Source organism: Mobula birostris, chromosome 14 (genome assembly GCF_030028105.1).
Source record: "Mobula birostris isolate sMobBir1 chromosome 14, sMobBir1.hap1, whole genome shotgun sequence".
NCBI lineage: Eukaryota > Metazoa > Chordata > Chondrichthyes > Myliobatiformes > Myliobatidae > Mobula > Mobula birostris.
In genome coordinates, this window is record NC_092383.1 from 998,195 (window position 1) to 1,014,700 (window position 16,506).

The 16,506-nt window shown below is 42.2% G+C and overlaps 1 protein-coding gene across 5 annotated transcripts in view; it reads left to right on the plus strand.

The window, feature by feature from the left end:
* The window catches only part of usp8 (ubiquitin specific peptidase 8), a 66,024-nt gene that overhangs the window by 34,860 nt on the left and 14,658 nt on the right, over positions 1-16,506 (plus strand). For all 5 annotated transcript variants that reach the window (XM_072277905.1, XM_072277902.1, XM_072277904.1 and 2 more), the window contains 5 exons: positions 3,277-3,357; positions 3,947-4,209; positions 4,614-4,826; positions 13,240-13,450; positions 13,934-14,167. In XM_072277905.1, coding sequence (XP_072134006.1) covers positions 3,277-3,357; positions 3,947-4,209; positions 4,614-4,826; positions 13,240-13,450; positions 13,934-14,167 — 1,002 coding nt within the window. The remainder of the gene's footprint in view (positions 1-3,276; positions 3,358-3,946; positions 4,210-4,613; positions 4,827-13,239; positions 13,451-13,933; positions 14,168-16,506) is intronic.

A 16,506-nucleotide genomic window follows, 5' to 3' on the forward strand; every position in this document is an offset into this window, starting at 1 on the left:
CAGGTGCTGCCTGTGTTCTCCCTATCACCACTTGGAATCCCTCCCAGAGCTCTGCTTTCCTCCCTCCTCCCAGAGGCATCTGAGTTGGTAGGTTAATTGGCCACTACCTATTCCATAAGACCATAAAAATAAAGGAGCAGAACTAGCTCATTCAGCCCATCATGGCGGATTTGTTATTCCTCTCAACTCTGTTCTCCTGCCTTCTCCCTATAACCATTGACGACCTCACTAATCAAGAACCTGTTGACCTATGCTTTAGGTATACTGTATCTGATGACCTGGCCTCCACAGCTACCTGCACAATGAATTCCACGGATTCATTACACTGTGGCTAAAGAAATTTCTCCTCATCTCTGATCTAAAGGGACAGCCCTGCATTCTGAGGGTGTGCCATTCATTGTGTGTGGGTGAATGGTAGAATTTGGGGGAATTTGTTGGAATGTGAAGTGAATTTTTTCAAAATGAGATGAGCGTATTAATTGTGTAAATGGTGATTGATGATTGGTGTGGACTCAGTGGGTCATAGCACCAGTTTTTGTACATCCTTGTGAAAGCTCTGTACCATGGAAGACCTGCTTTTGTTTAGAGTGTGACTGACATTTTTGGTTTCTACACACACACTACTCCTGCTGACCCAGAGGAACTGCGTAAGCTCCTCCATTTTTAAGCAACCTCTCATTCAAAATAGGGAGTACTGTACTTGTGGATATAATCAGCTGTTTTGATGCTGCTGGACTTTTGAAACAAAGTTTCATACTGAAGAGAAATTGGGTTGCGTCTGATGGAGTTGATATGAAATAAGGCATTTCGGAGGGATCTTCAGCGATCACAATCAGCCAAAGAGCGCTAGCCAGGCTAGTTAGTTTACTGAAGGCATTGATAAAGAAGATGAGAGTGGAGACCAACAGAAAACAATGTGGAGCAGATACTGGCCCCGTGATTATGCGGACTCCTGGCCTGGTCCCATTCCTCTGCAGCCAGTGGTGTTGCTTTCTGTGGGTGAGTTGTTAGAAATGAGTTCAGTTTTGTAAAAACAGTTAAAAGATTTCCCTAATCCAGAGCTGTGCCCTGGCGAAGGAGATGGGAGCTGTTCAATTTCATGTGATTGGTCTTACGTTTATTTCAAAAATTGAAATTAGTGATGTTTTGTGAAATCTATTACTTTCTGATGTCCTAGAAAGGAAAGGTGATAAATTTGTCAGTTTTAGACAGAAGGTATAACCAGTGAGGAAGAAGGTGTGCAGGGAAATTGGATGAAACCTGATGCTACCTGATTCAGAAGTTGATGCAGACCTGAGAGATGTAGTACATGCTTGTGGTTGCAGGAAGGAGTATTCGGTGTACATGTATGTTTTAATGAGAGTAACCAACACAGATTGGTTTATATTGAACTACTTCTGCATTCAGGCATATCAGCAAGACCTTGGTGAAAAGAGACAGGAAAGTGGGGGCCTGCAATCAACAGTGTTGAAAGAGAATGATAGAACAAATGTAAGCAATTCATAGTGAAACCTACCCCTATTTAGTCTGATAGGAATCATAATGTTCCTTCCGTTTCCCACTGACTAGTGCATGTCAGGAATAAATGTTCCTGAATTTGGTTCTTAACAATATCTATTTCCTCTGACATGGAATAAATTGAATAGGTTTAGGCTGTTCACTCTGGAGGGAGAAGATTAAAGAAAGACATATTTTCAAAATGAGGAGTTTTGTTCAGAGCACATATGTGGACTATTTCTCCAGCAATGGAAAAGAGACTAGAAGCAGCTGAATTATGGTTCTACAGGAGAATGTTAAAAATATCATGGACCACACACACATCAAATGAAGAAGTTCTCAGAAGAGCCCAAGCAGTTCGATCACTCATACCAACAATAAAAGAAAGACAACTCAGATTCCGAGGACACATCATGTGGAAAGATGAACTAGAAAAACTCATACTCTCTGGAAAGATTGAGAGGAGTAACCTAGAGGAAGACCTCGGCTTATGTACATCAAAAGCACAGCCAGGTGGCTACACATCGAGGAAATGGAAGCCATCCAAAAAACGAAGGATAGATCTATATGGAAAACCATGGTCACTAAAGTCCGCATCGGATATGGTACCTAGACAGACAGGCATGTGTGGAAAAACCCTCATTGCTTAGTGGATGATTAACCATAGTGTTTTTGATGAATAGAAGTTCGTAAGTAAATGTGGAAGTGTGTGACAGAGAACCTGCGTGAGCATGACTGCCTGAAGATCCTCTGCATTGTTTCATGATTCTGAGACCTCTGCGTGGTTTATAAAGAGAATTCTCCATACACTCTGTGGGAGAGAAAATAACTTTCCTTGTTTTGAAGCATTCAGTTTTGCAGTCAGGGAGACAACTGTCTAATTCCACTCTCTCACGAAGCCAGTGTTGAACCCAGTTTACTAGCACATCCTGAGCTTCCCATGAAAGGCTGTGCTAAAGTCCATGTAGACAACATATACTGCCTTTCCTTCCATTAGCTTTTCTGGTGACCTTCTGGAAAAACTTTTTAAGATTGGCTAGACATGACTTCCCACAAATAAAGACATGTTGATATCCATAATCAGGCTCTATCTATCCAAGTACTTGGATATTAAGCCCCATACAATAATTTACCCACTACTGAGGTCAGGCCCACCAGCCTGTAACTTCCCAGCTTATTTTTAGAGCCTTTTTTAAGCAATGGAAAAACATTGGTTATCCTCATCCTCTGGCATCTCACCTGTGGCTAAGGATATTTTAAATATCTTTGCAGGGCCCCTGCAATTTCTGCACTAGCTTCCCACAAGGTCTGAGGAAACATCTTCACAGGTCCTGGGGATTTATCCAGCCAAAGTTGCATCAAGACAGAAAACACCTTCCCCTCTGCAACCTGTATACAGTCCATGATCTCACTGCTGCTTTGTGTCGCTTCTGTAGACTCTGTCATCATCTGTCGAGTAAGTGCAGATGCATAAACTGAAGTTTCTAGTTGGTCTCAGTTCCCTGAATGCACAATCTTGGTTCTGAGCAGTGAATATAATTCCTTCGATTAGAGTTCCAATGTGAGCATTGTCCGTCCAGTTCTGATAATTTGTAGTTACAGTTCAAAGCTTGTTTTTATATTCCGTTCGCCCATTTTGCACCCTGGAACAAGGGCCTTCTCTAGCACTTCAAAACCATGGGTATAGCAGTCAGCAAAGGCAGTATTCTGTGATGTCTTCGTGTTCACTTTGCACAGTTTGTTGAGATTATTTTCCTTTATAACATTTTTTTAATGTAGGAACCTAGGGAAGTGTTAACCAGAGCAAGAAGTGAAGAAATGGGTCGGACTATTCCGGGTTTGCCGCAAGGATGGATGAAGGTACAGTGGACTTCTTTTGGCCTGTCTGAAGTTTAAAATTAGCTGGATATTCTTCCCTGTCATTAAGTTGCTTCTCTTCCTAATTAAGTGGAAAAACCCTATAACTTAGAGAAAGAAGTGAATTACAGTATACTTATTGACTGCCATTTTCTCAGTGTGTCTGAATTTCTTCAGGTACATGCATAACATGGGTATGTGCTAGTCTATACCCAGCCAGAGTGTGACACACGGTAGAGATAGGGCTCAGTGTGTAAATCTTCAAGGGGCCTTTTAAACCTGTTTGAAACTGAAATACGGGTAGCAGTGTTTAATTGTATAGAGATTAGTCTTGGAACTGGGAAGTTTGGGCCAGCTGAGTTACACATGTTAAACTGCAACCAATTCAGTTATCCAGTCCAGTTATTTCTATAACGTAAAACATCACTCCTTTATAAAACAAGTGACCAGTTCATGGCATTTTATTAAGTTTATTTAATATTACTGCATGTTCTAGAAGATTAGATTTACAAATTTTTCCTTTGCTATTCTGATAAGGAGCAAATCTCAGCTTCTTGTGTACAATTTTCACGTTGACTGTGTTCTTTATCAGTTTCTTGATGTGGTAACTGGAACCTATCGATACTATCATTCACCAACCAACTCTGTTCACATGTACCCACCTGAAATGGTACCATCGATCACACCGCCTGCAACTCCTCCAACCCACAAAGCCAAACCACCAAGTGCAACTGATGCTGATGTTCCCAAACTGAAACGTTCCTACTCCTCACCAGATATTGCTCAGGCAATTCATGACGAGCAGAGCAAGGTGAAAACAACCAAACCAGTTCCCACAGTCAATCGGGAAACAAAGTAGGTTACTTTTTAATCTTCCAAGCTATTTTGTGTGTGTCGGTATATTTATTTAGTGCATTTTATATTGTGCTTTGTTATCTCTGACTTGCTCCCAGACCTTTGTCATGGACCTTCTGGATCTAACATCCAATGTAAACATATTCCCATTCCTCTATCCCACTGCATTTTCTTAGGCAAACTCCTGGGCTTAAGACACCGATAAGATCATTGTATGCTTGATTATGTTACGCCTGCAGTTCGGTCATAATTATACATGTTGCAGTGTTGAGATTCTCTTCAATAATCAATAATAAAAGCTTTGTTTGCAACAATTTGTGTTTTGGACCAATTACAGATATAACAGAGGTAGGTGATGTACTATTCTTGGTCCTAAATTAACTGGGACATTTGCATCTTTTCAGACCCTCTGTTTGCAGCAAAACAGAAATCTCAAGCCCTTCTGCTTCTCAAATTCGAAACCTGAACCCAGTGTATGGAGGTCTGGGCCGAGCCCTGACGGGGCTGCGCAACCTGGGCAACACTTGCTATATGAACTCCATCTTGCAGTGTTTGTGCAGCACCCCACGGTTAGCCGAGTACTTCAATAAAAATTGTTACCAGCGAGATATAAACAGGTAAATGTCTCACTTGTTGACAAGATCACATACCAAGTTCAATGGTCAGGAACCCTGCGTTGCAAAATTCCAAAACATTAGTAGGTCAAATATGATGGCAGAATATAGTATTAACGGTAAGACTCTTGGCAGTGTGGAGGATCAGAGGGACCTTGGGGTCCGAGTCCATAGGACGCTCAAAGCAGCTGCGCAGGTTGACTCTGTGGTTAAGAAGGCATGGTGCATTGGCCTTCATTAATCGTGGGATTGAGTTTTAGAACCGAGAGGTAATGTTGCAGCTATGTAGGACCCTGGTCAAACCCCACTTGGAGTACTGTGCTCAATTCTGGTCGCCTCACTACAGGAAGGACATGAAAACCATAGAAAGGGTGCAGAGGAGATTTACAAGGATGTTGCCTGGATTAGGGAGCATGCCTTATGAGAATAGGTTGAGTGAGCTCGGCCTTTTCTCCTTGGAGCGACAGAAGATGAGAGGTGTACAAGATAATGAGAGGCATTGATCATGTGGATAGTCAAATGGCTAGCACAAGAGGGCATAGTTTTAAGGTGCTTGGAAGTAGGTACAGAGGAGATATCAGGGGTAAGTTTTTTACGCAGAGAGTGGTGAGTGCGTGGAATGGGCTGCTGGAGGCGGAAATGGTAGGGTCTTTTCAGAGATTCCTGAATGGCTACATGGAGCTTAGAAAAATAGAGGGCTATGGGTAAAGACTAGGTGGTTCTAAGGTAGGGACATGTTCGGTACAGCTTTGTCGGTCAAAGGGCCTGTATTGTGCTGTAGATTTTCGATATTTCTATTAATGGATTATAAATACTCTTTATCAATTCACATTGGTTGTGATTAAAGTTAATGTATTACTGGAAAGAGATTTTGGCAATAAACAGAATAGAAATGGCTTGATTCAAAACCTTTTGCTAGGGTTAGCACTGAAAACCACACAGGACAACGTAGTGCACTGTCCTTTGTGGCTTGCATAGAGGGTTAACACCCTAGCCATTATCATAAACATTGACTTTATTTCTGCACCAGCAATGTGTACTGCAGAGTGTGTTCTAACAAATCATCACGGCTCCTTTGGTACTCCTCCCAAACTATGACCAATGTTTTCCTAACAGACCCTTGCTTATCACTCATCTGTCGTCACTAGGCTGAAATCCCAGTCTCCCTATATTACAATACTATGGGAGTATCATAACCCCAATCACAGTGGTTCAGCTGGGCATCCATCTACCCTCAGGCTAGCTAGGAGAAAACAATAACTACTGCTGTTGTCAGTAATATCATGAATAATTAATTCAACTTTGACTGAAGCAATCAAGGTTCCAGCTGAAATTTAAAACAAAATCAGAAAATGCTGAAAATATACTCGGTGCATTTGTGAGTGTTAATGTAAGTAGTTATTCTGATGAAGGATTTGTGACTGGGACTTAAATGGGATGGGATATATGCTTTCTGGGCCAGGATGATGGTACAACATGGTGGGCTCCAGGACCCATACTGTGCTGTACTGTACAACATGGTAGGCTGCAGGACCCATACTGTGCTATACTGTTGGGAGGTCACCTTCTTGCCCTCCAAAGTGCAACATTTCACATTCGTTTGCATTAAACTCCACTTGCCGTTTCTGCAGCTGATTTACATTCTGCTGTATTGTGATGTACTGTGCTATCCACAACTTCACCAATTTTAGTGTTGTTTGCATTTGCAAACTTACTAATCAGCCCATCTACATTTCTGTCCAAGTAATCATCGGGTGGGAAGTTGAGTACAGCAGTTGGGAAGCCTTAGTTATGGGGAGGGATTGGATAGTGACAGGCTGAGGAGTCACTTGGTAGTTGTAAATATTTATAAAAGATGCAGTTGGTGGGAATCTTTTTCCCACGTGGGGACAACAAAAGCAAAAGGTGTAAGGTGTGAGGAAATAGATTTAAAGGGGATTTGAGGTGTCAGTTTTTAAGAGAGGTTGTGAGTGGAATGTGCTGCCAGAGGATGTTGTGAGGTCAGGTACCAAGGTTGTGTTTATGCAGGCATTTGGAATGGCAAAGTATAAGAAGCCTGAGAGGGTCAGTGGGATTAGTGTCGATGGGTAAAAGGTGCATATGGGTGTGGTGGCAGAAGGGCCTGTTTCTCTGCGATAATACTAACACAGAATCAGATTTATTATCACCATAAGATACAGGAGCAGAGCTGGGCCATTTTAGCCCATCGAATCTGCTTTGCCATTTCACTGTGGCTGATCCACTTTTCCTTTCAGCTCCAATCTCTTGCCTTCTCTCCATATCCCTTCGTGCTCTGACCAATCAAGAACTTATCAACCTCTGCCTTAACTATACATAAAGATTTGGATTCCACAGCTGCCTAAAGAAATTCCTCCTCATCTCCATTCCAAAAGGACACCCCTCTATTCTGAGGCTGTGTCCTCTGGTCTTAGACTCTCGCACCACAGGAAACATCCTCTCCATGTGCACCCTTTCAAAGCTTTTTACCATTCGATTGGTTTCAATGAGGTCACCGTCACCTGTCATTGTTCTGACTTCCAGTGAATACAGGCCCAGAGCCATCAAACGCTGTTCATATGAGAAGCCATTCAATCCTGGAATCATTTTTGTGAATCTCCTTTGAACCCTCTGCAGTTTCAGCACATCCTTTCTAAAATAAGGGGCCTAAATCTGCTCACAATACTTAGTGACTTCTCACGAGTGCTTTATGAAGTCTCAACATAATGCTAGCATCGTATTTGCTTTCCTCATCACAGACTCAACCTGCAAATTGACTTTAGGGAATCTTGCACAAGGACTTCCAAGTCCCTTTGCACCTATTTTTGTATTTTCTCTCCATTTAGAAAATAGTCAACCCTTTCATTTCTTCTACCAAAGTACAAGACTGTACACTTCCCCACACTGTATTCCATCTGCCAATTTTTGCTCGTTCTCCTAATCTAAGTCCTTCTGTAGTCTCTCTACTTCCTCAAGTAGTTGTCTCTCCACCTATCTTCATATTATCTGTGAACTTTGCAACAAAGCCATCAATTCCATCATCCAAATCATTAACATATAACGTAAAAAGAAGCAGAACCAACAATGACCCCGTGTAACACCACTAGTCACCAGAAGCCAACCAGAAAAGGCTCCCTTTAGTCCCACTCTTTGTCTCCTGCCAATCAACCACTGCTTTATCCATGCTAGAATCTCTCCCGTAATACCATGGGTTTGTAGCTTGTCAGGCAGCCTCATGTATGGCACCTTGTCAAAGGCCTTCTGAAAATTCAAGTACACAACATCAACTGATTCTTTTCTGTCTATCCTGCATGTTTCTTCAAAGAATTCTAACAGATTTGTCACGCAAGATTTTCCCTTCAAGAAACCATGCTGACTATGGCCTGTTTTATCATGTGTCTCCAAGTACCCTGACACCTCATCCTTAATGATCGACTCCAACATCTTCCCAGCCACTGAGTTCAGACTAAATGGCCTATAATTTCCTTTCTTCTGCATCTCCCTTCTTGAAGAGTGGAGTGACATTTGCAATTTTCCAGTCTTTCGGAACCATTCCACAATCTAGTGATTCTTGAAAGATTACAAATGCCTCCATGATCTGTTCTGCCACCTCTTTCAGAACTCAGGTGTACATCATCTGGTCCAAGTGACTTATCTACCTTCAGACCTTTGTTTCCCAAGAAACTTCTCTCTAGTTATGGTAACTTCACACACTTCATGCCCCCTGACACCTGGAACTCCCTCCGTACTGCTAGTGTCTTCCAACAGTGAAAACTAATGCAAAAAACTACTGTAAAGATGAAGCCACACTCAGGTTGGAGGAACAACACCTTATATTCCGTCTGGGTAGCCTCCAACCTGATGGCATGAACATCGACTTCTCTAACTTCCGCTAATGCCCCACCTCCCCCTCGTACCCCATCTGTTACTTATTTTTATACACACATTCTTTCTCTCACTCTCCTTTTTCTCCCTCTGTCCCTCTGAATATACCCCTTGCCCATCCTCTGGGTCCCCCCCCCACTTGTCTTTCTTCCACAACTTTGATGTGTGTTGCAAAATACTTATTTGGTTTATCTGCTATTTCATTGCCCCCGCCCCATTGCTATCTCTCCAGCATCGTTTTCCAATGGTCCGATATCAACTCCCACCTCTCTTTTACGCTTTATGTATCTGAAGAAACTTTTTTTATCCTCCTTATTGGCTAGCTTGCTTTCATATTCCATCTTTACCTTAATGACTTTTTTAGTTGCCTTCTGTTGGTTTTTAAAAGCTTCCCAATTCTCTAGAGTGCCTATAATTTTTATTCAATTAGATGCCCTCTTTTGGCTTTTTATGTTGGCTTTGATTTCTCTTGTTCGCTACAGTTGTGTCATCTTGTCTTTAGAATACTTCTTCCTCTTTCAGATGTATATATCCTATGCTGAATTGCTTCCAGAAATTCCAGCCATTGCTGCTCTGCCATCTTTCCTGCCAGTGTTCTTTTCATCAATCTGGCCAACACTCTCATGCCTCTGTAATTTCCGTTACTCCAGTGTAACGCTGATGTGTCTGACTTTAGCTTTTCCTTCTCAATTTTCAGGATGAATTGATCATATTATGATCACTTGCCCCTAATGGTTCTTTTACCTTAAGATCTATAATCAATTCTGGGTCATTGCATAACACCCAATCCAGAATGGCTTCTGGTGGGCTCACCCACGAGCTGCTCCAAAAAACCATCTCATAGACACTTCAGAAATTCTCCCTCCTGGAATCTAGCACCAACCTGATTTTCCCAATCTAACTGCAAATTGAAATCCCCCATGACTATTGTAACATCGCCCTTTTAGCATGCATTTTCTATTTCATATTGTAATTTTTAGGCCACATTCTTACTGCTATTTGGGGGTCTGTATACAACTCTTATCAGGGTCTTTTTACCCTTGCAGTTCCTTAGCTCTATTTACAATGATTCAACACCTTCTGACCCTGTGTCACCTCTTTCGAATTATCACTGACATATGACATGAAATTTGTTGTTTTGTGGCAGTGTACAGTAGAAAGACATAAAATTATTATAAATTTCATAACAAAATGCGAAAAAAGAGTGGGAAGTGTTTATGGACTGTACAGAGTTCTGATGACAAAGGGGCTGAACCTGAATCATTGAGTTTCGGTCTTCAGGCTCCTTTACTACCTCTGTGATAGTTACAAGAAGAGGGCGTGTCCTGGATGAGGAAGGCCCTTAATGATGGACACTACCTCTTGAAGATGTCCTCGATGGTGGGAAGGGTTTTGTTTGAGTCTACAGTCCTCTGCAGCCTCTTGTAGGTCATGATGCAACCAGTCAAAATGCATTCACTGTACATATGTAAAATGTGTACAAAATCGGATTTCGTCAAACTTTGAATGAAGTAGAGCTGAATGAAGCACCACACCCGGAGTACTTCTATCTGTTCTTCAAAGTTGATGGAGCTATGGCAACACACATCAAAGTTGCTGGTGAACACAGCAGGCCAAGCAGCATCTGTAGGAAGAGGTGCAGTCGACGTTTCAGGCCGAGACCCTTCGTCAGGACTAACTGAAGGAAGAGTGAGTAAGGGATTTGAAAGTTGGAGGGGGAGGGGGAGATCCAAAATGATAGGAGAAGACAGGAGCGGGAGGGATAGAGCCAAGAGCTGGACAGGTGATAGGCAAAAGGGGATACGAGAGGATCATGGGACAGGAGGTCCGGGAAGAAAGACAAGGGGGGGGGGGCCCCAGAGGATGGGCAAGAGGTATATTCAGAGGGACAGAGGGAGAAAAAGAGTGAGAGAAAGAATGTGTGCATAAAAATGAGTAACAGATGGGGTACGAGGGGGAGGTGGGGCCTTAGCGGAAGTTAGAGAAGTCGATGTTCATGCCATCAGGTTGGAGGCTACCCAGACGGAATATAAGGTGGTGTTCCTCCAAACTGAGTGTGGCTTCATCTTTACAGTAGAGGAGGCCGTGGATAGACATGTCAGAATGGGAATGGGATGTGGAATTAAAATGTGTGGCCACTGGGAGATCCTGCTTTCTCTGGCGGACAGAGCGTAGATGTTCAGCAAAGCGGTCTCCCAGTCTGTGTCGGGTCTCGCCAATATATAAAAGGCCACATCGGGAGCACCGGACGCAGTATATCACCCCAGTCGACTCACAGGTGAAGTGTTGCCTCACCTGGAAGGACTGTTTGGGGCCCTGAATGGTGGTAAGGGAGGAGGTGTAAGGGCATGTGTAGCACTTGTTCTGCTTGCACGGATAAGTGCCAGGAGGGAGATCAGTGGGGAGGGATGGGGGGGACGAATGGACAAGGGAGTTGTGTAGGGAGCGATCCCTGCGGAATGCGGGGCGGGGAGGGAAAGATGTGCTTAGTGGTGGGATCCCGTTGGAGGTGGCGGAAGAGTGGTGGGATCCCGTTGGAGGTGGCGGAAGAGTGGTGGGATCCCGTTGGAGCTATGGCATTGTCTACCATGTCTGTTTCATGTACAATGAGGAACCTAGCAAAGACGCAGTTGCTTCCTGAGTACCAGAGTGGTCTCCCTTGAGTGCACAGCTTGGAACCCAGCTTTATATTTCACTGAGGACGTAGCACCTATCTGAAGTGAAAATCTGCCTGCTAATCCAAATTTTAATCACCCCTTGACCTCTCCATAAGTGAGGGCCTGCCAGAATCTGGTAATTTTATGCCAATAAAAAGTATTCACCCTCCCTTGAAAGTTTTCATGTTTTATAACATTGAATCACAGTGGATTTAATTTGGCTTTTTTGACTCTTCGTGTCAAAGTGAAAACAGATCTCTACAAAGCAATCTAAATTAATTACAAATATAAAACACAAAATAATTGATTGCATAAGTATTCACTCACTTTAATATAACAAACAAAATTAACACTGGTGCAGCCAGAAGGTTTTAGGAGTCACATAATTAGTTAAATGGAGATCACCTTGTGCAGTCAAGGTGTTTCAATATAGTAAAATTACACCTGTATCTGAAAGATCCATCTGCTGGTCAGTCAGAAATCTGGCAAAAACTACACCATGAAGACGAAAGAACATTCCAAGCAACTCCGCGAAAAGGTTATTGAAAAGCACAAGTCAGAAGATAGATACAAGAAAATTTCTTAGTCACTGAATATCCCTTGGAGTACAGTTAAAGTCAATTATCAAGAAATGGAAAGCTGTAAATATGCCTAGAGCAGGTTGTCCTCAAAAACTGAGTTACCATGTAAGAAGGGGACTAGTGAGAGAGGCCACCAAGAGACCTGTGACAACTCCGGAGGCGTTACAAGTTTTAGTGGCTGAGATGGAAGAGACTGCGCATACAACAACTGTTGCCTGGGTGCTTCACCAGTTGCAGATTTATAGGAGAATGGCAAAGAGAAAGCCATTGGGGGAAAAAAAAACTTACTTGAAATCTCAGCTAGAGTTTGCCAGAAGGCATGTGGAAGACTGAAGTCAGCTGGAAGAATCTTCTATGGTCAGATGAAACTAAAATTGGGTTTGTAGGCCATCAAGACTAAATGCTATGTTTGGCGAAAGCCAAACACCACACATCATCAAAAACACGCCATCCCTACCAAGAAGCATAGTGGTGGCTGCATCATGCTGTGGGAATGCTTCACTGCAGCAGGCCTTGGAGGTCTTATGAAGGTAGAGGGTAAAATGAATGCAGCAAAATACAGGGAAATCCTGGAAGAAAAACTGATGCAGTCTGCAAAAGAACTGCAACTTGGGAGAAGGTTTGTTTTCCAGGAAGACAATGACCCCAAGCATAAAGCCAAAGCTACACAGGAGTGGTTTAAAGACAACGAAGTTAATGGCCTGCTGAAGGGTCTTGACTCAAGACATCAACTGTACTTTTTTCCATTGGTGCTGCCTGGCCTGCTCCAGCATTTTGTGTGTGTTGTATGGATGTCCAGCATCTGCTGATTTTCTCTAGTTTGGAAGTTAATGTCCTGGAGTGGCCAAGTCAGAGTCCAAGCATCAAATCCAATTGAGAAGGGCTGTTCACGCACGATCCTCATGCAATCTGACAAGAGCTTGAGCAGTTTTGTAAGGAAGAATGTGGGAAAATTGCAGTCCAGATCTGCAAAGCTGATAAGGACCTATCCACACACCCAAGGCTGAAATTGCTGCCAAAGGTGTATCTACCAAATACTGACTTGAAAGGGGTGAGTAATGATGCAAGTCAATTATTTTGTGTTTAATAATTGTAATAAATTTAGACCAAATTGTAATTTGTTTTCACTTTGACACAAAAGAGGCTCTTCTGTTGATCAGTGTCAAAAAAGCCAAATTAAATCCACTGTGATTCAATGCTGTAAAACAATAAAACATTAAAACTTCCAAAGGGGTGAATATTTTTTTATAGGCACTCTGTATAGTAAATAATTGTGATATATATTTCTTCTTGTAGATCAAACATTCTTGGCCATAAAGGTGAAGTGGCTGAAGAGTTTGGTATAATAATGAAGACTTTGTGGTCAGGACAATACAAATGCATCAGTCCGCGAGACTTCAAGGGTCGCATAGGAAAAATAAATGATACGTTTGCAGGATACGTGCAACAGGATTCCCAGGAGTTGCTCCTCTTCCTTATGGATGGTCTTCATGAAGATCTAAATGAAGTAAGATGTGACACCACACTGTGTGGGCAAGGCAGAGATGCCTTGTCTGTTAGTGAATTATACCGTTTGTGAGGTAATTTAGCAAATCTGTAGGTTTCAATACAGAGCAGAGCTCTACATAGAAAGCTGAGGTACAGTTTGGGTATAACTCATTACAGAATCACATTCTGTTAGTCTAAAGCTGAGGAACAGATTGGGTATAACTGATTACAGAATAGCATCATATCCTTTGGGCCTAAAGTATAAAAACAGTGGATTTTTCTGGCCAAGGACCAGTCACGCTATAACTGAATGGCCGTACAGTCTTGGGAGGCTAAATAGCTTACTATTTCTGATGCAAGTGATTCTCCAAGCTGCATACCGGGCATCTGAAATGAAAGGGTATTGTTATGTAGGCCTGACTTTGTTTAATTAGGGAAATCCCACTGCACTGACAGCCCAGTTATTTTCACTATATTGACAATTAACTTTGGCTTTCTTTAGGCTGAACGGAAGAGATACAAAGAGGAAAATAATGACAACTTGGATGATTCAAGAGCAGCTGATGTAGCCTGGAAGAAGCACAAACTGCTCAACAAGTCCATCATTGTAGCCCTGTTCCAGGGGCAGTTTAAATCGACGGTTCAGTGCCTGACTTGTCACAAACGGTCCCGGACTTTTGAGGCATTTATGTATCTATCTCTGCCTCTTCCATCTTCCAGCAAATGTACTCTGCAGGTAGTCATGGACTTTCTTGAGTTTTACAGAAAATGTTTCTTCATGGTTTGCAACTGTTCCAAACTTGCTTTATTCAGGGTGATTGTTTGGGGACTGTGGTTGGAGGGAGGAACTGTAATTGGTCAGAAATTGTGCTCCTGATTTGCTTTCTGGGGCTGTGATGGAGAGTAGCTATAGATAAATTCATTAGAGGTGAATTGTCTGCTGTTATCACTCTTTAGATGTAGGTAGAGGAGGGGCATTTTGTCAACCATTTCAAACACAAGGAAGTCTGCAAATGCTGGAAATCCAAAGTGCACACACAGATGAGTCCTGACAAAGGCCTGAGATGTTGACTGTTTACAATTTTCTGTAGATGTTGCCTGACCTGCTGAGTTCCTCCAGCATTTTGTGTGTGTTGCTTTGTCAGTCATTTCATTTGAATGAATTGGTAAGGTCTGCACTTTGTGTGAAGATGGACCATAGCATGTGTATTGTTCTAACCACCTCACTTTAGCAAAAGCAAACTGTAGTGGGCAATCACTAGGGTATTGCTGAGGATGGAGTGTTTCAATTCCAAGGAAATCCAAGTGTGGCTGGTCTTATCTATATTGGGGGACTAGAAAATGAATGGCATAGATATGGTAGATAGTAGGAAGTTGTGCCCAGTAACCAAGATGTTTGGAGCTGGTGGGCATGGATTTACAGTGGCATGCAAAAGTTTGGGCACCCCAGTCAAAATTTCTGTCACTGTGAATAGCTAAGCGAGTAAAAGATGACCTGATTTCCAAAAGGCATAAAGTTAAAGATGACACATTTCTTTATATTTTAAGCAAGATTACTTTTTTATTTCCATCTTTTACAGTTTCAAAATAACAAAAAAGGAAAAGGTCAGTACTTACTAACACTCCCTTTGGCAAGCATCACAGCTTGTAAACACTTTCTGTAGCCAGCTAAGAGTCTTTCAGTTCTTGTTTGGGGCATTTTTGCCCATTCTTCCTTGCAAAAGGCTTCTAGTTCTGTGAGATTCTTGGGCCGTCTTGCATGCACTGCTCTTTTGAGGTCTATCCACAGATTTTCGATGATGTTTAGGTCGGGAGACCGTGAGGGCCATGGCAAAACCTTCAGCTTGTGCCTCTTGAGGTAGTCCAATGTGGATTTTGAGGTGTGTTTAGGTGTGTTGTAGAAGCCATCCTCTTTTCATCTTCAGCTTTTTTATAGACGGTGTGATGTTTGCTTCCAAAATTTGCTGGTATTTAATTGAATTCATTCTTCCCTTTACCAGTGAAATGTTCCCCATGCCACTGGCTGCATCACAAGCCCAAAGCATGATCGATCCACCCCCATGCTTAACAGTTGGAGAGGTGTTCTTTGCATGAAATTCTGCACCCTTTTTTCTTCAAACATAACTTTGCTCATTGCGGCCAAAAAGCTCTATTTTAACTTCATCAGTCCACAGGACTTGTTTCCAAAATGCATCAGGCTTGTTTAGATGTTCCTTTCCAAACTTCTGATGCTGAATTTTGTGGTGAGGATGCAGGAAAGGTTTTCTTCTGATAACTCTTTCATGAAGGTCATATTTGTGCAGGTGTCGTTGCACAGTAGAACAGTGCACCACCACTCCAGAGTCTGCTAAATCTTCCTGAAGGTGTTTTGCAGTCAAATAGGGGTTTTCATTTGCCTTTCTAGCAATCCTACGAGCAGTTATCTTGGAAAGTTTTCTTGGTCTTCCAGACCTCAACTTGACCTCCACCGTTCCTGTTAACTGCCATTTCTTAATTACATTACGAACTGAGGAAACAGCTACCTGAAAACGCTTTGCTATCTTCTTATAGACTTCTCCTGCTTTGTGGGCATCATTTATTTTAATTTTCAGAGTGCTAGGCAGCAGCTTAAAGAGCCCATGGCTGCTGATTGTTGGGACAAGGTTTGAGGAGTCAGGGTATTTATAAAGCTTTGAAATTTGCATCACCTGGCCTTTCCTAACAATGACTGTGAACAACTCATAGCCTTAACAAGCTAATTAATGTCTGAGACCTTGGTAAACGTTATCTGAGAGCTCAAATCTCTTGGGGTGCCCAAACTTTTGCATGGTGCTCCTTTCCTTTTTTTCACTCTAAAATTGTACAAAACAAAAATAATACACCAATCTTGCTTAAAATGTTGAAAAGAATGTTTCATCTTTAATTTTATGACTTTCGGAGATCAGTTCATCTTCTACTCACTTAACTATTCACAGTAACAGAAATTCTGACCAGGGGTGCCCAAACGTTTGCATGCCACTGTACATTAAAAGATGTTTACAGAGGATGGGACAAGATGTTTTTCACCTAGAAGGTATTGGAATCTGAAGAGTATTG